At 35.7% G+C, this 23,157-nt stretch overlaps 1 protein-coding gene across 9 annotated transcripts in view; it reads right to left on the bottom strand.

The window, feature by feature from the left end:
• HDAC5 (histone deacetylase 5) overlaps positions 1 to 23,157 on the bottom strand; it is a 178,967-nt gene that overhangs the window by 79,015 nt on the left and 76,795 nt on the right. For 8 of the 9 annotated variants that reach the window (XM_058184072.1, XM_058184075.1, XM_058184071.1 and 5 more), the window contains 6 exons: positions 21,526 to 21,785; positions 7,320 to 7,464; positions 6,090 to 6,207; positions 4,187 to 4,317; positions 2,332 to 2,463; positions 280 to 392 (listed from right to left, as the gene is read on the bottom strand). In XM_058184072.1, coding sequence (XP_058040055.1) covers positions 280 to 392; positions 2,332 to 2,463; positions 4,187 to 4,317; positions 6,090 to 6,207; positions 7,320 to 7,464; positions 21,526 to 21,785 — 899 coding nt within the window. The remainder of the gene's footprint in view (positions 1 to 279; positions 393 to 2,331; positions 2,464 to 4,186; positions 4,318 to 6,089; positions 6,208 to 7,319; positions 7,465 to 21,525; positions 21,786 to 23,157) is intronic. The other variant, XM_058184074.1, reaches the window with a different exon arrangement.

The raw sequence follows: 23,157 nt of genomic DNA, 5'->3' as shown, positions 1-23,157 counted from the left end.
AGGACAGACAGACAGAGCATGAATGTGCTTTAGGAAAGCAGTAAGAGATGTTCTACCCCATTGCTATTCTCACATTTAATCTGTGAAGCTAAAATAATGACAGGCCACATCTACTGGGGAACCCCAGAGGAGCACGGCCATCTGAGCCTGGATCTCTGCACCAAGTGAACACATTATTGTTTAAAGCAACAAATAGTGGGCTAAATATGTACAGGTAGATAAGAAAAGAGACAAAGCAGCATATCACAGCAGGTAGCAACACTCTTTCACTAGCCTTACCTCAGTATGTATATTAGGCACTGACCCAGTAAGCCCATTTTCTGTGATGGTGCAGTTGGAGCTGTTTGGGGAACTTGGGCCAGATCCAGGAGCACTGTTGCACATTGAAGACACTGTAATGAAAATTGGGGGGGGGGTTCCACCATGTCAGTCCTCAGCTGAATTAAGTTAATCTTGTGCCCAAATAGGCTATTGAAAATTTCACTTTTTATTTTGAAGCAGAATCAAGTTTCAATTCACATGGTAGCAAAGAAATATTGGAAAAATGTATGTTGACAAACTAAAATTCAGTTGTTGGCTTGGCTTTCCTTTCTAAGAGAACAAAGCATCAAAGAATGTTGACATGTAATAAAGGAATATCATCATGCTACACAACATACAATTTACACAAGCAGCATTAAAAAATCCCTAGTTCCATATTTCTAGTTTACAAGGCTGCCAACTAAACAGCTGTCTCAACTGAAAGCAATTATTTAAAACAATATTCCCCCAGTCTTCTTTTATAAGATTTATTGAAATGAAAGGATACCATTATAGAATTTCAGTGACTAACGAGTCCCAATTTTCCCTGTATACAAATATATTTGGGTGGAGATTTTCTTAGACTCTTTCTAACAGTTTTCCAATGAACTGGTGAGGAAATAGTTCTTTTCACTAATAATCAAGAAGCTTGCAAGTGGCTATTTACAAGTTAGCTTCCTGAAACTGACTATTACCACCATTTATGATTCTGTAGACTGTAAACTATTACCTCCATTTGTGATTTTCTAATCAAAATGTTTAGATTTCCTTGTTTTATCAGAATTGATAAAAAAAGAGAAGGATGCAAGGCATGATTCTACCACACAGAAATGAATGCTCGTAGCTTAGTCTTTGACATTTCAAATTCACCTTTCTACATCAACTATAAATACAGAAGTGAAACAAAGAGAACTCTCTAGTTTCCAAGAAGGAGCCTCAGGTTGCTAAGAGCTTAAATGCCAACTTTCTATACTCCCCCTTTTCCCAGTTAAAATAAAAATGTCTTCAGAATGTTCTTCTACAACTCTAACAGGTTAAATGCCTACCAAATAAATTACCACCTTAGATTGCAATATATTTAAAAGGTCTTTGAATAATTATCACTTTACTGAGAGTTACGTCATCATACTATTGGGTCAAGATTAAACTAAAAATATTCAAACATTTCTTCCTTTTCATGTTTTTTAAAAAAGAAATGCTATAATTCTTATGACATTCATATTCTCTGGCCTGAATTCTTGTGTTCTCTTTTGACTAGATTTCTAGTCACATCCAAATTTATGATGCAATAATGTATAAGTAATAAAATTTACTTAGTATTAGTTAGTATTATGTTGGAATTTGATAGCATATTTATCAGGGAGTCCAAGGACTGGATGCATGCATAATACAGTATGAGAATTTAGCCATGGTTAATATACTTTATAGTTCACTTCAAATTTATTTTTGAGCCTCATTAAAATCTCTAATATACCTGCAAAAACCCATAAGGTGAAAAATAAAATTAAAATGGCAGAAAAATAAACTGGAACTAGCCAAATAAACAAAAATTATTTTAACTATCTGAAAAATTAATTCAGCTTTGATTCCAGCTTCTTCATCACAAAGTAATTTGAGCAGAGTGCTCTTAGCTGTCACTGCTCAATGAATATGGTTTAAAAGAGAAAAAGTCCATCTTTCAAGTAGAAGAGAAAGAGAGGAAAATGAGGGAAAATTGTACAAAGCTCTCTATAGTTCCATTCTTTAGGAAAACATGGCTTTACAATTACATTTCAAAAAATGATTATTTTATCTATTTTGCCCCCCCCAAAAAATTTTTTTTTCAATTGCAATGTTTTGACCTCCAGAATCCTGTTTCATCAAACACTTGTAGTATACAGAGCATACCAGAGCTCACTTTTAGTTTTTAATCAGTCATTTTTCTCCCTTCTTGACATACTCGGGGAGAGGACTGAGGAATGAAATGTTTCATCCACCTTTTTTCAAAAGCAAATGATACTTGCACTTAGCTGGGCTAATGTCCTCTCTCACCTGTGATTTCAATTGCTCGTTTTTTGAAGGTGCTGATGACTGTCCCATCTTTCCTCCGCAACAGAGGACTGCTTCTTCTCTCTGCCACTTTCTGTTTTAATCTTGAGCGCACTTTTAAATTGGGTTCTGAGGCTGAAAGGAAGAGGCAGGCAAGAATGAAAACTAAGGTGGCTAGTATTCTACTGAAATAGACTTAGGCAAGGAAGCAAATTGTAGCGAGGAGAAGAAGCTAACTGCATCTTCATTTACCAGGTCAATCATACTATTTCAAGAAAGAGTGAACTTTTATATAAATATATTTATTCTCCATTTTGGAAACATAACAATAAAACCGTCATTCCCAATACAATGCCTTCTAATTCTACCAAATGCCGGCCACCATAACTAAATGGCAAAGTCCATGATATCTGGACTCGGGATGACTCCAATAAAAAATAAAGAATCTGAGCAGAAGACTCCTCCTCTTCCTTCTTCACAACACAGATATCCTTCAAGTGATAGACCAGGACTGATAGGCCTGTGTAGGTGGATGAAGCTTATTCTGACTTCTTTATCCTCGTCTGCCTGATAAAACCCTCTGCCCCAACCCACAATGCCAATTTAAATTATTTTGCTCCATGAAATCTGGAAGATACTCAGACAACTTTTTCAATTCAGCTCTTATGTCTTTATAAAAGAGTAAGTAGAGCCCTGTTGGGTCAAGCTTATGATCTATTTAGTCCATCCACTAGCTATCCAGATGTATTTAGGAAGGTCATAAACAAAGACAGGAGAATTGTTGTTTTCTTCCCCTATTGCTAACAGTTATCTGGGATTAAGGAAGTAGTAAATAGCTACTAGGACTAGCAGCCATGGATAGCTGATCTTTTATAAATTTGTTCAGTCCCCTTTGAAAACTTAGTTTTTTATATCTGATTATATCTGATAGCTGCAAATTCCATGGTTTTGCTACACACCATTTCTATATGTCCTTTGAAAGCATATATTCAATCACACAATGCCAAATGGACTATTAACTTTTATTCAGATCTTATCATTTTAGAGAGACTATAACATAGAATTGGCTAATTTCTCTGCACCACCTTTTCAAGATCTTAATTCTTTCAAACTGAATATTTTTTACTTGTAACCAAGATCCTGGCAAGATTTGAATAACCACAAAATATACCTAACAGACTGGAAGTGGGGAGAACAATGGGGAGAACCACAAGATAGTTAATAGTTTCTCCAGTCAAAAAGATAAAGAGGTGATGGAAAAGATTCTTTACTGACTTAAGACCTTAGATACCGTACATGCTGCCAGTCACTAGGTTAGGAAGACAAACAGTCAAACTTGACATAAGGCAGCTTCCTATGTTCCTAAAATTTCCTGATTTCACATAGCAGCTGGGCTGTTTGTTTCCAACTTAGTTTGACTATAAAAAAAGCTTTTGCAAAAACCAGCTGAGCTGTTACACAATTAGCATCTAAACAGCTGATTTCTTGCAAGGGAGCACTGATTGCATCTAAAAATAGGCTGTTTGTTAAGTCAGTCTTCACAGTATGTTTATCCAGTTCTCTACTGTAAGTTTAGAATTCATGTCATAATAATATATTAGCAGAATGGGGATTTGGTATGCGATACTTGATTTTCAGTCAGAAGTTGAGTTTTTCGCATTGTAAATTCAGTATTTTATAACATACTTGAATGAATATTCTTAATTTGTAGTTCATCAGATTAAATGAATTTTTCTTTCTTTCGCTCTCTCAGCACCAGCCATTGTCTTTAAAAGCTAGAACATTTAAGGTGTAGAAAGCCATGCAAATTGACCCTCTCCTCTTTTTTTAAATTCTTTAACTATTGATTTTTACTAACCAGTTTTCCGGAGTGGAAAGTCATCTCTGCTATCATAAGTGCCAAGTAAAGGTAGTTTGCAAGAGGCTGGTGTTCCCGGGCTTCCTGTCTGGGGAGGGGAACTCTGGTCCAATGAGGTATGATGAGCCCCCCTGCATAAATCAGAAAAAAAGGCCAGGTTTATTTATTTATTAAGAAAATTTATATGGCTGCCCAACTCACCCTTGGTGACTCTGGGTAGCTTACAAAGAAAAACCAATAGCCCCACAGTCATCAAGATTTAAATCAAGATAGCTATGTTTGTATGCTAATTAGCATACAAGTAATTGTAAGTCACTTACTGCCTCATTTAGCAATCATTCAGTTACAACGGTGTAAAAAAAAAACCCCAAACAGCTTTCTAACCAATCTTCAAATTTATGAGTCGCAGCACCCCCAATCTTTTTTTGTGTCACTATTTATGCATTTTGCAACAGAGATAATGAAGAAAATGGAAGTAAATTGTAATCCAGTCAATGATTTTCTACATAGTGACCACAGCGCTTAGCAACTTACTCATAACACTTGTGGTAGCTAAGCGAGGACTACCTCCGCTTCTTCCAAAAATATCCTGTTTTCTCCATTCATATTGGATTGCATTTTTACCTTATAGTTAGTTGGCATTTCTTTAAATTTCACTGAATGAAAAGGGCAATCAGAGCAAAGTATACTCAATAGTGAAAGGCCACTAGTACAGATGGATTCAGTTATCATTCATTTTTTCATCCAACTTGTTTTTTCTGTATAACCTGAAATTCTTCTACCTTTTAATTCAGCTTTGATGAAAGAGTTCTGTAATATCACAATGCTCATTAACTCTACCATTATGAGATGAAAATGGTACTGTGATTCTTAAATTTGTAAAGAATGAAGTAAAAAAGATTGGAAGGAAGATCACAATAATCTTTATGTTTCCATTTCCCCTTTTAGCTGGAGAATGATCACTGATTTTGTATAATAATACAGATCTTCAGCCCAAAATTTAACTGGTATTTGATCAATATTAATACCATTTCATCAAGCAACATAGAGTATCCATTTGTCATTAGAGCTTAAACCATTACACCATTCAGTCTGAAATCTATAGACTTTTCTGTAAAATAGCAATTCAAAGAAAAAATTCTGAAAGCTACTTGATAGTAGAAGCATGAAAATAAGTACAGGCATAACTGGGTCTGGAAAGGACTTAGTAATATTTCCAGTAAAATTGCTAGTTTAGTTGAGAAATGGGTTTGACCAGATGCTATACAAATTAGACAAAGATGTACTATTGTTGTGAACAGAAAAGGAAGTAGAAAGTGTCTCACGCTTCCAATTCCCCCACAATTCATTATCCAAAAAAAGAATTTGCTTTTGCATGCAGAGACATATACATATATATACAGAAGAAACACACAAGCTGGCATACTGGTGAGGGAACTGTGAAAACGCTATTTTGAGCGAGATGAATGAATGAACTACCTCCCACCGTAATATAATTATGTAAATATAATTATTTGCTGAAGAAGAACCCAAGAAACACAGTTAAATTTAGAGAAAATTGAGTCCTTGAAAATGAAAGACAAGATTCCTATTTTTTCCTATTGCTGGATATATAGGAGCAAATATCAGTTGCACACTAGCTGTATAGATCTTCCATGTTTGTGATTGAAGTATCTCTTCCAGAACTGAAACTCAACTCTATGCACAGCCTGTCCTAAATCAGACTTAGTTGAAAATTCTAGAGCAATGTTTCTCAATCTTGGCAACTTTAAGATATATGGATTTCAACTCCCAGAATTCTGTAGCCACATGCTGACTAGGAAATTCTGGGAGTTGAAGTCCATACATCTTTAAAGTTGCCAAGATTGAGAAACCCTGTCCTAGAGACAAAGGAAAGACTTACCAGCATTTGGGATGCTGGGAGAGGGAATGATTCAAGCCACCCACTGTAGTTGGCTCTTTTGACTTGCTGAGAAGGAACTCTTGAAGTTTCAGCTTCACTTCAGTGCTTGCAATAGCACCTTTAAAAATTATAGAAAAACACTGGTAGAAAACATTAAAGGCAAGTTGAGATGTTATCTCCCTTCCCTAATCTGGGGCTATGCAAATATGTGACCTTCAATTCTCACAAGTATGCCAGTGAAATGTGTTCAGGGACACTATTTTTCTCATCTTGTATTCCAGGCTAACAACCTATTTTTGAAACCCAGCATCAATCAAGCTTACAAAAGGGAAGGGGGAATCCACTTTTCCTAAGCACACTGGCAAGAATTTTTATCACATCATCTTCACATATTCCTGAAGAATTCCATCACAGAGTTACATTTACTGTATTTTTAAAATCATTCTTTATTCATTTATTATGAGGTAGAGGTTACAACAACAATTGAAGAGCCAAGCCAGACACAGTATAACATCCAAAAATGCCTGAAATTTTATTGTCTTTAAGCATGTTATACAATCCCAAATCAGGGGTACGTCCCATTGAGATCTCTCAATTCAGCCCATCCCCATGTTGCTGTTGACACAGATAATTGTAAGTTGTCAAGAGCCTAGTCATGCTGGAGAAAAGTGGTAAATCTATCCATCCAGAGTGAAAAAGAATTTGCGTATGTTTTATGACTGTACAGAAATGCATTTATGTGCCTGTGTATATGCAAGATTGACTACCGGTACAACCATGGGTGCTCAACTCACCATACATTGCCTCATTTAATCTTCAAAGGGAAAATGATTGCTCATCTTTGTTCAAAAAATAACTTCCAAAGATTGCAGATTTGTGAAAAATCTGAAAATTAATTTGCAAAGAATCTCCATTTAAATATATATATATATTTAAACTCTACAATCTGAAAGGAAGTGCCATGACAAAGAAGTCTAACCTTGGCTTGAAAGCCAAGTTCATTTATTTATTTACATCTTTATATTGCCAATATACTTGTGAGGAAAATTTTAATTATTTGAGTGGGTTTAGGTCCATGCAGATTGTTTTCAAATATGCTTCTCTATATGGTATTTTGGGAACAAGAGAATATAATCCTCTAGCTCCTCTCTAGTTTCTTCTTCCAGTCCTTGAAATATAAACAGGATATCATTCCAATAAATGCAGTGCAATGCAATTAAAACTTATTACTTTCTTTGCTTTTCTCCTTGTTGCGTAAGATGAGTAACTGCTGCTCCAGACGCTGCTTCTCCAACTCTTCTTGTCGCTGTTGTTCTCGTTTACGCTGTTGCTCTAGTTCTTGTTGACGCTTTGCTGCCAACATCTCCTGCTGCTGCTGTAAAAAGGAACAGGGAGAGGGGTCAACACCACCAAAGGCAATTGTGTACGTACTTGAGCTTACATTGTGCATGGATGTCACATACAAAATCCAGGCAGGCATTTACAGGCTACTGTATGCTATTTTTCAAACACAGATTATAACATCAAGGCTGGAAAATGTGAATTAATATTGTCTTCACCCATTAACAATTTCTCTCTAGTAGTAATTGTTGCTTTGTAAAACTTCTGAGTGATAGGAAGGTTGTAACGGAGTTTCTTTCTACAGGATTTTAGCCATCTAGAAGTCTCCACTAATAAAACTATCATAGAACTCCTATTTCCATGTAGAAAATATTTCTATTACTCAGTTAATCATCTGAGATTTTGCCTTCTGCTTTTCTAGCATTTGAAATATAATAAAAGATTATGCAAAAAATAGTAATATTAATGCTAGTGCTCTGCAATGTCCTTCAAGAGGCCCCTGTTTGTTTTTACATTACTTTACAGAGCATATTTGCATTCTGTAGTATTTTAGATTTCTCTTGATCTTATTGGCTTATGGTTTCTCTTTTGTATTGTTCTCATCTATTATTTTATGACCTATCAGCTGTTAACAACCTTTTTTAAAAAACAAAAATTATGCTTCTTTCCTATTATTTCTGTGATTAGCTCTCTTACTAGACAAAAATCAAGCTTGGGCTCTGTATCCCGATGCTGTCCACAATGTACATTTTTCATGTGTGTGTTTATGCTTATGTAACATATTTCTACCAAAGCCCATGCACTTCCTTTCTCCATTCTCTAAGCTATTCTTTCCTTGTCTGGATATCTGTTGTCACCATTTAATTGTATTATGATAACCACACAAAAGTGAATTTAGGTTTGATAAATACAGACACCAAAAGCATTCTTAAAATATTGCTTTAAAGTCAGAAACTTTAATTTGATAATAAAATAACATTATTTCTCACTTTAATTTATTTTACAAGTAGCTGCAAAAAGGGTGATGGAATTAGAAATGAACATAAACATCATCCCTGGAGACTACTTGCCATTCTAGGTTCTATTGTCTATACAAATACCTTCAGAAGAAAATAGCAAAATCAGGAAGAAAGGATTTTTGTAGGGAACATAGGATGTAGAATGATATTAGGAAATAGAAGCACCTGGCCATATTTGGCCTCTTTATAAGTAATTTTGATCTGAATAGTACTTAGATGGGAGACTACTACTGCCAATTCCAGAACTTCTGGCTTCTTGTGAGTAGCCCAGAATTGCTTAAGATGGGCAGCCATATAATATGATAAATATATAAACAAATAGGAAGTTGAAAAATAATCCAAAGGTGTCTGTAAGTAAATGAAAAGTGGAAAAATGGAAGTCTTGAGATAATAGCTAAAATAAAAAGCTACAAAATACTGATTTGAACACTGGCTAATAGCATTTATATGTACTACGGTTTGTAAAACACAATAAAAATGTTCATATAACAAAAATCCTGATCATTAGATGCAAAGTTATGTTCAGATATAATACTGAACTATTACTACTGAATGAATCCATTTTCTCATCTCTCTACAAGCCTGTAATTAGTTGTAACTCATTTATTTGATTCATACACACATCAACTGATAATGTAGTTTATTAGGTTATGGTTCAGTATGATGTAACTCATTGTTTGTTTCTTAGTGTAATATAAGAACCCACCTTCAGTTTATCTGAACAAGTGAGAATCATATAGTGGAAGTGTTTTATATCAATCTGAATATAAAAACAAGTTTATTGAAAACTAGGAATAATTTCTTCTTCATAATCACAATGAAAGAAAGCTGAAAAGTCATACAAGTTTTTTAGCCTTACCTAGGCTCATTGTATTAATCTGAAGTTCAGAATTACATCTGAATGAGGTCAGTGTATGTAATAGCTTGATTAGGCTGTAAGCTCTTAAAATAAAGGACATGGTAGTCTGTTTCTCAAAGTGCTTTTAAAAGTATGGTGGGTATGAGTGATTCATACTGACAGACTCTTCTTGCTCTTGAAAATATGGATTACTAAAATACAATACATGAACACCATCAAATAACATCACCAAGTAGTTTTAATTATTGCTATTGAAGCAAAGTCTGGAGATGCATGCATGAGTGATCAAAATAGAAACATAATGTCACACTTGGAGAGGAAAGAATATGCCACGATTCAAACCACTACAAATTCTTATCTCTGGATTCTGAAAAACAATAGCATATAACATTCTTTGATCATGTCTAGAAAAAAAATCACTCTTCAAATACCCAGTCTCTTTTTGTCCCCATTTGGATCGGTCTAAGGACTTCCAAACGAAAAGGTACAGAATCCATGCAATTTTTGAGTCTTGCCTCTTATAAATCTGCTTAAAGGAAAGGAATTCCTACTCCAATCCAGAGTAACTAATTAAATGTAACTGAAGTGAATGCGGATTTATTTCTACCAGCGTTTTCATCTGCATTAAATTTTAAATTCTAGCTTACTTGTTTGAACTCGGGGGTCTCTCCTTCAAAAAGAGCTCTGCATTTTGATGATGAAACAATAAAACAAGGCAGAAACCACCCACCATACTTGCCAATCCAAAATTAGAAAAAGCTGGTTCATACCTCATCCCATTCCCAACATAAATAGCTCTTCCCCGATTTGAGCTCTAAAATATGGATGCCCTATCAGAAAAGATCCTGATCCTTGGAACAGTTTGGGTAACAGATGGAATTTATAGCAAGGATTTACCAAAGGAAAAGAGCAAAGAAAACAGGAAAAGAAAAATTGGTGTGGGCACATAGGTTCAGGTCCCTGAATGCTAAGATTGTTAATTAGGCTCAGAAACATACAGACTATCATGGAATGCAGACTAATGATAAACGGAATATTTTCCTGCCTTGTCTGTATCAGGTGGCAACCTGTAGAATTCAATACTTTGCCAGTGTCTAGAAGAGCCATTAATTCAATAGGATGGATAGGATTACCTTAATTGGTGTGCCAAATTCTAGACAGCTATTATATAGCAGTGAAGAATTACTGTATTTTTCAGACTATAAGATGCACCTAGGTTTAGAGGAGGAAAACAAGAAAAAAATATTCTGAACCAAATGGTGTAGTAACATATTTAATAAAATATAGCAGAATAATATTTCAACCATGTAAAGTCAACAGCGGCATTAAGAACCATCATCGCTGTCATTAACAAATGAGGAGATACTTTAAGGTTCAAGCACTCTTCTAATTTTCTGGAAATCCCAAGAACTCATCGTCGCAAGTGTCAGAATTTAGGAAGCTCAGTTGCTCACAATCACTGATATCACTTTCTTCGCTATCTTCATAGATGATATCTTCAGTTCCATTTAAGGAATTGCTAATGCCACATTTTTTGAATAACCATGCAATGATTTCATCCTTCACTGAGTGCCATGATGTTTTAACACATTCACAAACTTGAATGATAGTGGGCCTCTTCATTCGTCCAGTAGGTGTCAGATCTTGATTACCAGCAGCCATCCATTTGTTCCACTCTTCTCGCATATAGACTTTAAATGATTTGTTGATGAAAACGTCAAGAGGTTGCAATTGGCTGGTAAGACCCCCAGGAATTGCAGCTGGATGAGTCTCATTTCTTTAAATCTCTTTATGGTTTCTCTAATATGTGTTCTAAACTGGTAGAGCGGTAATAAAGTAGATTTTTTTCAGAAGCTCTCCAGGATGTTTGGACCACACTTTTTCCACCCATACTCATTCCATTTTCGTCCATCCATCCTTTCTCATGAACATGTATAACAACTCCTTTTGGAATCACTTCTTTTGGAAATGTTTTCCTTTTGAAAATTAATATCGGTGGCAATTTGGTGCCATCTGCACAGCAAGACAACACAACCATGTAATGTGTTTTTTCATGTCCTGAGGTTTTCATGGTTATGCTTTTGGCACTTTTCAGATCAAGTCTTTTTTAAAAAAAATAATATTTATTAAATTTCTTAACATATAAAACATAAAATACAAAAAACGCAACAAAAAAACAACACAGCTAAAATTTAACACTAATGACAGCTTTTCCATATTGGTATCTCTATCACAACAAACATATTTAAAAAGATTCTAATTCTATATATCTCTATCTTAAATTACATCCTTATTTGAATTATAGTAACATCTGTTCATAATTCAGTTTCATATCCTATATTTCTTCAACAGTTTTACCTTCTACATATTATATTTAACAAATTATCTCTTAGGTTTTACGTTTACTCTCAAGCCAGAAATACTATCTGTTCCAAATCTGATAGTACTCATTTTTTCCCCGCTCCATTTCCATAGACAATCTATCCATTTCTGCACAGTCATATATTTTTTTTATTATAATTTGGTCTGGAGGAATATCTCAATGTTTCCAGTTTTGTCCTAGGACAATTCTACTTGCAGTTAATATATGTAATGTTATACATTGTAATTTTTTCTCCATTTTTCCCTCAAAAATGCCCAAAAGGAATAGCTCTGGCTTCATCTCCAACCTCTGTTCAGTTATCTCTTCCAGCCATTTTCTTATCTTATACAAGTATTTTCTAATGTTAGGCCAAGTCCACCACATGTGGTATAATGTTCCTTGTTTATGACCACATCTCCAACATTCCAGGGATCTGTTCAAGAACATCTTGGCCAATCTCAATGGTGGCAAATGCCATCAATAAAACATTTTGTAAAGATTCTCCTTATATGCAGCTGACATTGTTAGTTTCTAGTTTCTCTCCCATAACTGATCTAATTGGATACTGTGTCCAAAGTTTCTCGCCCAACTAATCATTGTCTCTTTCACAGTTTCTTCTTCCATTTTAAATTTTTACAAAAAATTGTATGTTTTGGTAATCATTCTTTCTCTTGTTCCTAATAGTATCTTATCAAGTTCCAATTGTTCTCTATAGATACCATATTGTTCCCAATCCTTTTTATATTTTATGTATGAGCTTTGTTTTTTCCTTCCCATAGGAATGCATGCTATTCCAATTGAAAGTCGTGGCCTTCCAATGTTAATACCCTCTTATTTCTTAATTGGACCCAATCCTTAAGCCATATTATTGCCTCTGCTTGATAATGTAATTCCCAATCAGGTAGGCCGAAGCCCCCTTTGGTTCTGGAGTCCTGAAGAAGTTTGCATTTTATTCGGGCTTCTTCCCCCGCCCAAATAAATGTACCTATTATTCTATTTAATTGATCAAAACGATTTAGGTAGTACATTCAATTTTATTGCAGCAATTCTACCAACTAAGGATTTTGCCCAAATGTCTAAGTCTTTTTGTTGTACCAATTTATTATAATTATCCTCTTTTAATGTAGAACATTTTGCTATTATCTAAATTCCCAGATATTTTACCTTTTTACCAATTTGAACCTCCAATTTCTCTTCCAATTCCTCATCTTGCCTTTTTGTATAATTCTTAGTTAATATTTTAGTTTTTTCCTTGTTTAAGGAACTTTACCACTTTACCAAATTTTTCAACTTCATGTATCAAGGTGGTTCCCGTCTCCAAAGGATCTTCTGAAATAAAAGCCAGATCATCAGCGAAAGCTTGGACTTTATATTCTTCCTGTTTAATTTTCAATCCTTTTATTGTTTGATTTTGTATAATTTGTGCTAATAATATTTCCAATGACAGTATGAATAAGAGGAGTGACAAGGGACATCCCTGTCTTACCCCCTTAGCTATACTAATCTTCTCCATTGTTTCCCCATTTATTATTATTTTAGCCAATTGCTTCAAATAAATTGCTCTGATCATGTCAATGAATTTCTCCCCAAAATTCATAATTTCCAATTGATTAATAAGAAAGTCCCAGTTTAAATTATCAAATTCTTTTTGAGCATCTATAAACATTAATGCCAGCTGCTTATCTGGATGGGCCTCATAGTATTCTAATGAATTCATAATTATCCGTGTAATTGTTCCTTATATGAATATTTGGCAAAAATCCATTTTGGTGCGAATCAATAATTTCATTTAATATTTTTGGCTCTTTTAGCCATTATTGTTATGAATATTTTGTAGTCCACATTGAGTAGCGAGATTAGCCTATAGTTCTTGATTTGCTGTGTATTTTTAGGATCTTTTGGGATAAGTGATATCAGTGCCTCCATCCATGTCTTTGGTAATTTGGTAACGCCCCATTGTATATGTTCAACAATAAGATTTCCAATGGTCCTTGTATCTCTTTATAGAACTCAGAGGGGATACCATCAGGTCCTTTTGTTATTTTTTCACCTTCATCTCCATCATCGTGATTTTATTGTTTAACATTTCTTTCATTTCATCTGATATTATAGGAAGATTTCTGTCCTTAAATATTTCTTAATATCTTCCTCCTCAATTTCCTCCTGACTATAAAGTGTTCCAAAATAATTTTGGGCTATTCTTTTTTTTTTTCTTATTTCAGATAATCTCTTAAGTATTTGATTCTCATTTTAGTATCCAAAAGATCTCTTATATATTTAATTCTCATCTCTTTAATATTTCAATCTTAAACTATATTAATTCCCTTCTTGTTTTTCTTTAAAGTTCCTTGCTTTAAAACAATATATCTTATATTTCAATAACTTCTGCCCATTTCCATAACTTCAATATCAATCATTTCTTTAACAATAAAGATTTTAAAATTGTTATGCTTAATCTTATAAAAGCAAAAGTAAAAAGGAGCAAACATTTCTCTTATTTCAAAAGTTTTCAAGCTTATATTTATGTATTCTCATCTCTTAGAAGTTTTATCCTTTAACTATTTCAATTCGGTTTTTATTCACTTAAAATTCCATGCTTTCTCAATTTATCCTGTATTTCTATTAGTTCTCCTTTTTCTCCCTTCCCCCATCTTTACATGCCTCTAATAGCCTCTGTTATAATCCTTTAAGTTTGTATTTTAACATCATAAATTCTTTATTCACTGTCACTGCTAAAAACAGCTCTAGTTTTTGCTAAATCATTATTTTCTATCCAGTCTTATAGTTGTTTCTTGTATTTCTTGCTTAAAAATCCTTTGTGCGTTTCTCTTGTTTTCAGTTATTTTCTATTTCATTTTTTGAAGCTGTAGCTCCTGTTCTTTTGAAGGTCAGAAAGCTTGTTGATAGAGACCTCTCTTAAAATTCTCACCATTCTTATCACAGACATAAAAGGTTTTCAACAATGACCAAGTGCTTGTAGTTCCCCTTCCACCTTTAGGTGTCACTTTGTAGTCCACAAATCCAATCAACAATTAACAAAAGTATCTATTTTATTTCCTTTACTTAGAGCTGCGCCTTATTTTGTTTCAACTTGTTTTTTCCCCTTTTCCCAAGTTATCCCATTTAAAATCCATAACTTTAATTTAATAATTTGCTTGGTTCAAATTCTTTTTGTTAATATACTTTATAAAACTTTTTTACATTAAAAACATAGAAAAAAAGGAAAAAGAAAAGATTATAACACTTAACAGCTATTTGTAGTGTTTTTCTTCTAACAATAATCCATGCAATGATTACAAACATTAAATTGTATATATTTATGTTCTTATTTTATCTATTGATTATACTTAGTAACTAAATATCCCTATCTCCTTTCCATCCATCCATACCACCGTTCCCATATACCATAAAATACCGATGTCTCTTTATCTTTCAAACTCAAAGTTAGTTTGTCCATTTCTGCGCAATTCATGATCTTTTGTATAATAAGTCTCTCTGTGGGCACACATGGCTGTTTCCAACATTGAGCGAAGGCCATCCTAGCAGCAGTTAATATATGTAGTATTAAATATTTTATACTCTTCACGTATTTTTTAAAAAAAAATCCCCAATAAAAAGAGTTTGGTTGTTTTTTTTTACATTTATATCCCGCCCTTCTCCGAAGACTCAGGGCGGCTTACATTGTGTAAGGCAATAGTCTCATTCTATTTGTATATTTATATACAAAGTCAATTTATTGCCCCCCCAACAATCTGGGTCCTCATTTTACCTACCTTATAAAGGATGGAAGGCTGAGTCAACCTTGGGCCTGGTGGGACTAGAACCTGCAGTAATTGCAGGCAGCTGTGTTTAATAACAGGCTTCTTACAGCCTGAGCCACACCGCGGCCTAGATCCAATTGTTGATTCATGATTTCTTGTAGCCACTTTTTAATTTTTAACCAATATTTATGGGATTTGGGGCAGGACCACCACATATGGTAATATGTTCCCTCTTTATTTTTACATTTCCAGCATATGGGAGACATTATGGGATACATTTTCGCAAGTCTCGAAGGGCGTAGGTGCCACATGTAGAACATTTTATATGCATTTTCTTTGTATGCTGCTGATTTTGTTAGTTTATAATTTCCATTCCTTATTTTCTCCCAATCTGATAAATTTATATTATGTCCAATATTTTGACCCCATGCAATCATACATCCTTTCACTACTTCTTCTTCCAATTCTACTTCTAGCAAATATTTATAAATTATTAAAAAAAATATTTTTTTTGTCTGGCCCTAGTAAAATTTTATCTAATTGTTGTAGTTTAAGATATATTCCATATTCTTTTATATCTTGTTTGTATCGATTTTGTAACTGAAGATAGGCTCACCAGTCAACCCGTAGTCTTTGTTCTCGGAGGTCCTGTAATGTTTTTAATTACAGGAATATCTAATAGATCTTTATATTTTAGCATAATATAAACTAATTCTTTTGTCTTGCCAAGTTACTAGCAAGCCTCCCAAAATAAGTCACTGGAACATTATATTTGCAAGACAAGAAGAGAGGAAGTGATCGTTTCGTCTTTGCTCCCTTATTCTCCTAAACAGGGGTGAAATCTAAAAATTTTCCCTACCGGTTCTGTGGGTGTGGCTTAATTGGTGGGCGTGGCTTGGTGGTCAGATGACTGGGTGGGCGTGGCCAATAACAATAAATAATAAAAATAATAAATAAGGTATACAAAACAATAAGAGGTACCAAAAACCAACTTTCACACTTTACACACACACAATGTAAAAGCAGCTGCACTTCACTCAAAATGGCCCCTGAAACAAGCAGGAACCCCATACTTTCACAACTTTACACAAACACAACACAATTGACACACACACACACAATGCCACATAAAGCTTTGTGAGATTTTGTGTGTTTGTGTAGTTAGAGTGAAACACTACAGAAACACACCAAATCTCAGAAAGCTGCACAAATATTTTATTATTTTTATTTATTTTTTTAGAACAGGGGTCTTCAACCTTAGTAACTTAGTTTGTGGACTTCAACTCCCAGAGTTCCTCATTCAGCAAAGCAGGAAGTCAAAGCAAGCTTTTTTTTTCTCTTCAGTAGCTGAAGAAAGCATGGTGTTGCCAGCCTGAAAAGAGCAGTAATTATAGGTAAGTGAGGAGGGGGAATTGGCTGGGCATGGGTGGGGGCTCTTGTAAGTGGGGGCTGTTAAAAAGTGAGTTTAAAAGCCTTTAAGGATTAGGAAACTCCTCTGGGATTGCCAGAGGAGGCTTTTAAAACCTCTTTTTTTCTCCCCCCCCCCTTCGGCTGAAGAGGGTTTTTTAAAAAAAACTTTTAAAGGGTTTTGATGATCTCTGCTCAGCCCCGCGATCATCAGTTTTGGGTTTTTTTACTTTTAAAGGCATGTTTCGGCTGAAGAAAAACTTTTAAAAGTAAAAAAAAAAACTCTGCTGATGGTACGGCTCAGCAGGGGCGGGGGGGCTGGGCCAGGAATTTTTGCTACCAGTCCTCCGAACCAGCAGCCGCCATCGCTACCGGATCAGCCGAGCCAGTCCAAACCAGGAGCATTTCACCCCTGCTCCTAAGTATTTGTTTGAGACTCAGTATCTCTTTCCCTTTTATAAGTCAGCGATGTGTCCTGTGTTCTCCTATAAATTTTATTTCTAATTGGGTTTTTTTTGTGTGAATTGTACATGTATCTTGTGTTGCAACTTATGTCGCCGTGCATAATTCGTATGCACTCTCTACAACTCATCAATACCATTTTGCAATTCAATTCTATCCATCCTCAGATTATCAGCCAACAATTCTATAATAAGATTTGGGAGGTCTTCTTTATTTTCAACTATATTTTGAAATCTTAGGCAGAAAGCAGAGTTGTCCATTTCGAGATCTCGGTTCTTTGTCATCAATTTTTTTCTATCTCCTTTAGTTTTTTTTCTGTCTGTTCCATTCTTACTTCCACTGTTTTTATTCTCTGCTCCTTCTTGGCAATTGACTCTTATATTTCTCCCATTCTATAGTCTAATTTGTGTATGTCCTCTTTTACTACACCCATATTGTTCTTTAAATCCTCATGGTTCTTTCCAATCGATTCTTGGGGTTTTAAGATCACATTTTCTCCGGAATCACATTTAGAGTTTTCTGCATACTTTGTAAATTCATTGCAGGTCCTGCCTTCTCGCCTCCCAACATATCTCCTATCAGTTTCTGTCCTGCTGGAGAGGCAGTCATTTGCGTGATTCTCTTTGCAGTTTTTGTAGTTATTTTTGTAGTTATTGCTGTACTTGTCACATCCAATTTCCCAAAGAGCTTCTTCCACAAAACCATAAAATATCTGGTTCCTTTCCTCTCCAGAAGCTATCTTTCTAATAACAATTCCTTCTCTTTTATCTACTTATCCTATAGTTATAATTATTAAATATTTCTTACTTTTGTAACATTACTCACCTAATTTACCATCAATCGAATTTTAAAATTAATAAGATAATCAAATAATTAGATAATATAGTTAATTCTACCATTCTACTCAACAATACTGTTAACAATTTCACTCTAAATTTATTGAACACTACCTAAATAAACTAAAATATAATACTTCGAAGAAAAAAGAAAAAATATTTAACCAAAGTATAAACTATCTAAAACTATTTAAAACTAACTTTTGTGAATCAAATGCAGTGTCTTAATCAGTAAATTTAATAAATTAGTAAATTTATCTATTTATATACTATATCATATATATCATATATTATATCAATATTACCAAGAATCAGTTGGGTGTTGAATAATAAAAATAAAGATAATAAAAAAATCTAAGTATACACCGTGATATTTACTATTAAATAATCAATATACACAATATACACTGTATATTCTAGTCACTGATCTTCCCAATCCAGAGTCGTCTTCTAATTTTAAAAAGTCTTTCACAGTCCTACTTTGTTACACCGTCTACACCTCTTCCATTCACTACTTTCTAAGTCCTAAATCCAAGATGTCCACTCCTGTTAATATGCACCATCACTGTCACTGTCACTTCGCTTCACTTCACACTCCAAACCTTGTCATTTCAGTTTTTGTGTCCACAATCTCCAGTCATTCACTCCCAATCGCCACAGGTTCAATCACAATCTTTACCAGAGTTTCCAAAGTTCTTTCTTTTCTTTTCAACTTTCCTCTTTCCTCTTTTCAGCCTTCTTCTCAATGTTTTGCTCCACTGCCAAAATGCCACTTTTTCCCTCTTTGGAGACTCACTCATCAATCAGTTCGTAGATTTTGCCAGATTTGGGAGGCAGCCCAGTAGCTCACTCTGTCCCATCTCTAGCCGCCGATACTTCTCGCTGCTTTTCACTCCTTGCTTCCTTCACCATTCAAGTAGGCCATCATGTCTCCAGATCTGACCATTACAGCCGGTCTCTTTCACACTGAAATTTAAGGGGTTCCTCCTTCCATAACGGGAGATCGCACTTCTCCCTGTTACCCCAAGAGTGTCCCCTCTACAGAGCTGACCCCTCGAGGGTCGGATCTCACCTCTACCGGCTTCCAGATGCGAAAATTCAATCCGAGAAAATGAAGGTCCATTTTCCTGAACCACAGCAGCATGACACCACCCCGGAAATCCAGATCAAGTCTTATTACATAGTACATCAAAGTTTAGCGGGACTTCATCCATATTCCCAATCTGGCCAATTTCAAAATTATTTTTCTTCCTAGCATCTATTACAAATGTATGAAAAGACAGAATCTTAGATTCATATTCTTTTGGCATTTTTTGCACAATTCTAGTTTTGGTGCGCATAGCAAGGCCATATCGCCTCATAAATCTGAAGCACCACGATGGTGATCAGTAAAATCTTGAATGCCTTTCTCTACAAGCAATGAGTTTGGCTTCATATATTATCATTTTTGTAGAAACTGTGAAGCCATTATTCCGGTGACGTGTGATCCATTCTTTCATGTCCACCTCTAACTGTGGTCACTTTGCAGCAAGCCCACAAAAATTGTGCTTGCTTTTATCTTTTACTTTTTGCAGCTGATCCACCTGTTTCCTCCACTCACTTATCATTTTTTCAGTTCGAGGTGGTACAAAATGTTTCTCCACTGCTCTGTTTCCATGCCTCAGCATATTTTACTAGTTCCAGTTTAAAATAAATTTTATATGCTTGTCTTTTCTGTTTTGACATCCTTGTACCGGATGTCAAGGATGAAGAGATACCGTAGTATTTTTCTGCAAGAAAGAACTGGCAATAATGTGTCCTTTATTGTTATGAGAGTACTGTAGCTGAAACTATGTTGATATATTCATATACAAGATACTGGTATACCGGTATATAGCACATGCCACATTAGCTCATTAAGAGGGAAACATGAGAAACAGGGAAAGAGAAGAAAGAAGCCTCCTTCCCTCAAGCTGGCTGCTCCATTGCCCATTTCTCCGTTACAGTGCAGCTCTTCTGCCCCAAAGCCTTTTTTTTGATGGCCGACGCCAAAGCAGAGAAAAAGCTGCCAGGAAGAAACCAGTCGGACTGGGAGTTGGGTACCCTTTCTTCTCTGCCCTAAATTAACAATACCAAGCTGAGAATTTTAGGACATTGTTGATTCTTTTCCTCCCGCCCCCCACCCCCCACCCCCAAAATCTAGTGACGTTATCTTTACAAAGACAAACAGCATGCCCGCCCTTGCTAATAAAACACAGTCTCCCATTCTCAAATTGCATCGATGGCTATGGTAAGTGAGGGGCAGGAAGCCATGCCATGCCTAGCAATGGGGGGGGGGGAAGGGATGGCAAGAGGAGCCCCATCTCACCACACGAGCCGCAATGAAAGGCAGCGGCAACCCAGCAACCCAGCCACTTCCCTTGTCCGCCCACTCCAGCGCTGGAAGCCAAGCCATACCTCTCTCTCTCCATGTCTCTGGGCTCAAAGTCCACCATGCAGGCCGGGAAGGGCGCACTTGCGGCGGGGACGAACAGGGCAGGAAGGCATAGGCCAGCCAGTGGAGGCAATCAGCCGATTTCCGAACTACATACAACTTTAATAAACAATTCAGCCGAACTGGTTGAATCCCACCTCTGTGTTGCTGCCTCAGCTGGGGAATGCTGGAGCCTTTGCTGCCGATTGGTGGTTGCATCAGCTTCCCAGAATACCACCAATCAGCTGTTCAGGGCAGCAGGGATCGCTGCTGCCTGTAGCTGCCACCACACCAACTCTCTCCTCCCAGATATGGCAAACCCTCAGCTGATTCAACATTTGATGTATAAGATGCACAGAAATTTTCATCCACTTTTGGGGTGTGTGTGTGAAGTGCGTCTTATACTCTGAAAAATATGGTAGTTTTCTGATTTATTTATTTTTAACTGTCATCTACTGGTTATTTTCTAGATGTGGTAGCCAATGGTTGCAAGATCAAGGAAGAAACAGGAAATAAAATAAAGGAGATAACTGGTAATTCAAGTCACAGCCATTATGAGAGCCTCAGGTTGCAAAACTGGAGAAGTTACATGCTATAATGTCAGAGGAAATGTCAGCCAGAACCCCAAGCCTCTTAGGTCTGCGTTTTATCAATTATCAATTTTGCTTGTATGTAGCCTCAGCAAATCTGAAATCAATGCTTCAACTACTGATTTTTTTTCTAGGAAATATGCTGTTGTAACTGGCACTAGTATCATTAGCCTATGTGACAAAACAAGGTATTGTATGCATACCATTCCAAGTACAATCCTGTTGAAAGGATTTCCGCTGGGCTAGGGTTCTTGACAACTGCTGCCAGTTCAAATAGGCAATACTGGGTGTGACACGAAAAGTAAGATTCAGAAAGAGACAGCTTGGTGAGTTCATCTCCAAATTACCTTGAGGTGTTTCTGCAATTGGACTTCATGCTGACGTGTTAGGTGCTCATGTTGCTTCTGAAACTCGGCAAAGAGCAGCTGCTTCTGCAATTGCTGTTGCTGTTTCAGAGCCAATAGTTCCTGCTGCAGCTGCTGCTCCCGGGCAGTTGGGTCCATAGTGGGCACATTGGACCGGGAATCCATCCGCAAATCCACTGGGCTGCTGTTGCTGTTGCAAGAACTCTGCATCACCATGGGAAGAACCGGCTTCAGGTCCATAGCTGGAAATTAGAAACAGAGTTCATGCTGTAGTAGAACAATCTGTAACAAAGAGAGCTGAGATCATGGCCTACATGTGCATGTTTGTCTATCCTTAAAGAACAGCCTTGCAGCAAGTAGAGAGATAAAACTGTCGAAGACAAACTTCATGGATATACTGTTATAATATTATGCATGTCAGTAGCTAAACATGATTTATTATTTATGAAGTCTATCTTGCCATTAAATTCTTGGTTGCTCCAACGTCATGGAAGGTTGATTAACAATCTGGGTGCTTGGGAAATGGTTTGGGGTTTGTTTGTGGCTGACAATAACAAATGGGAGTTGCAACAAAATATTATATTTCAGTTTTTCAGTCAGCTACTCATTCTTTTTTCCCCCCAGGATCGATTCAATATCCTTACATCTTTTTCCTCTACTGAGTAATCGTTTCCTGTTCAGTGACCAAGTTCTACCCTACTAGATTATAGGATTAAAAGAAAATCTTATTTTTCTTCTTCTTAAAAATGTTGTAGTTCTGCAAACGTTAAAATCCCTTTAATCCTGTTGATAACCCCCTTATTTTGTATAGATTGTGTTGCTTGACTACCTAAGAATCGATATGGTTAGATTATAATTTAGAAAGTGGGAGGAAAAGACATTTTTGCTGCTATTGCTAAATAATCAAAGAAAATATATCTTGCCAAAGAGATATCCTGTTATCTTTTGCCTACCCTTATTTCATCCTTTTAATAGCCCTTGTGAGAAAGCTTATAGTATTATGCTGAGGAGCTTCAAGCGCATGGCTGAACAGACATCAGAATTGTGGATTCAGTAATTCAACACAAGGAAAGCAAAGAGACTTGGAAATAAAAGCCACAAGTAGATTGAGTTTCATATCTTCATAAAAACTTCATAAAACTAATACCCTCACCCCAAATTTATAAATTTTTTAGCTATCATAGCAACATACTTGCTCTAGGTTTTGCTCCTCAGTTTGTAATAACAGATATCAGACAGCTTTTAAATTCTTAACTGTGGCCTAAGAGTTTAATGTCATCATTATAGGGACATGATATTAATGAAGAACATATTTAAAATGAGTTTGTATTTTTCCTGACCTCCCTTCACAAAGATGGGCAGATGAATTAAATATTCAAATGTACTATTTTCAGTACTCTAAAAGAACACTAACAACTATGTTGCAAGTAAAAGTTTATTTATTTAAAATAAAAATTATTTGCAAGACATGGAGCAGCCTCTGAATCTTCCATGCCTGCTGCAGAGATTTACAATCCAAGCCAGTGATAAATATCATGCCAGTCTCAGGCATCTGGCATCTATGGAGGGATTTAACATATGAAACATATCACAATGAATGAATAGATGAGTATT

Source organism: Ahaetulla prasina, chromosome 4 (genome assembly GCF_028640845.1).
Source record: "Ahaetulla prasina isolate Xishuangbanna chromosome 4, ASM2864084v1, whole genome shotgun sequence".
In the NCBI taxonomy this organism is placed as follows: domain Eukaryota; kingdom Metazoa; phylum Chordata; class Lepidosauria; order Squamata; family Colubridae; genus Ahaetulla; species Ahaetulla prasina.
The sequence above is the reverse complement of the archived record's forward strand: the minus strand, read 5'-3'. Positions and strand labels throughout refer to the sequence as shown.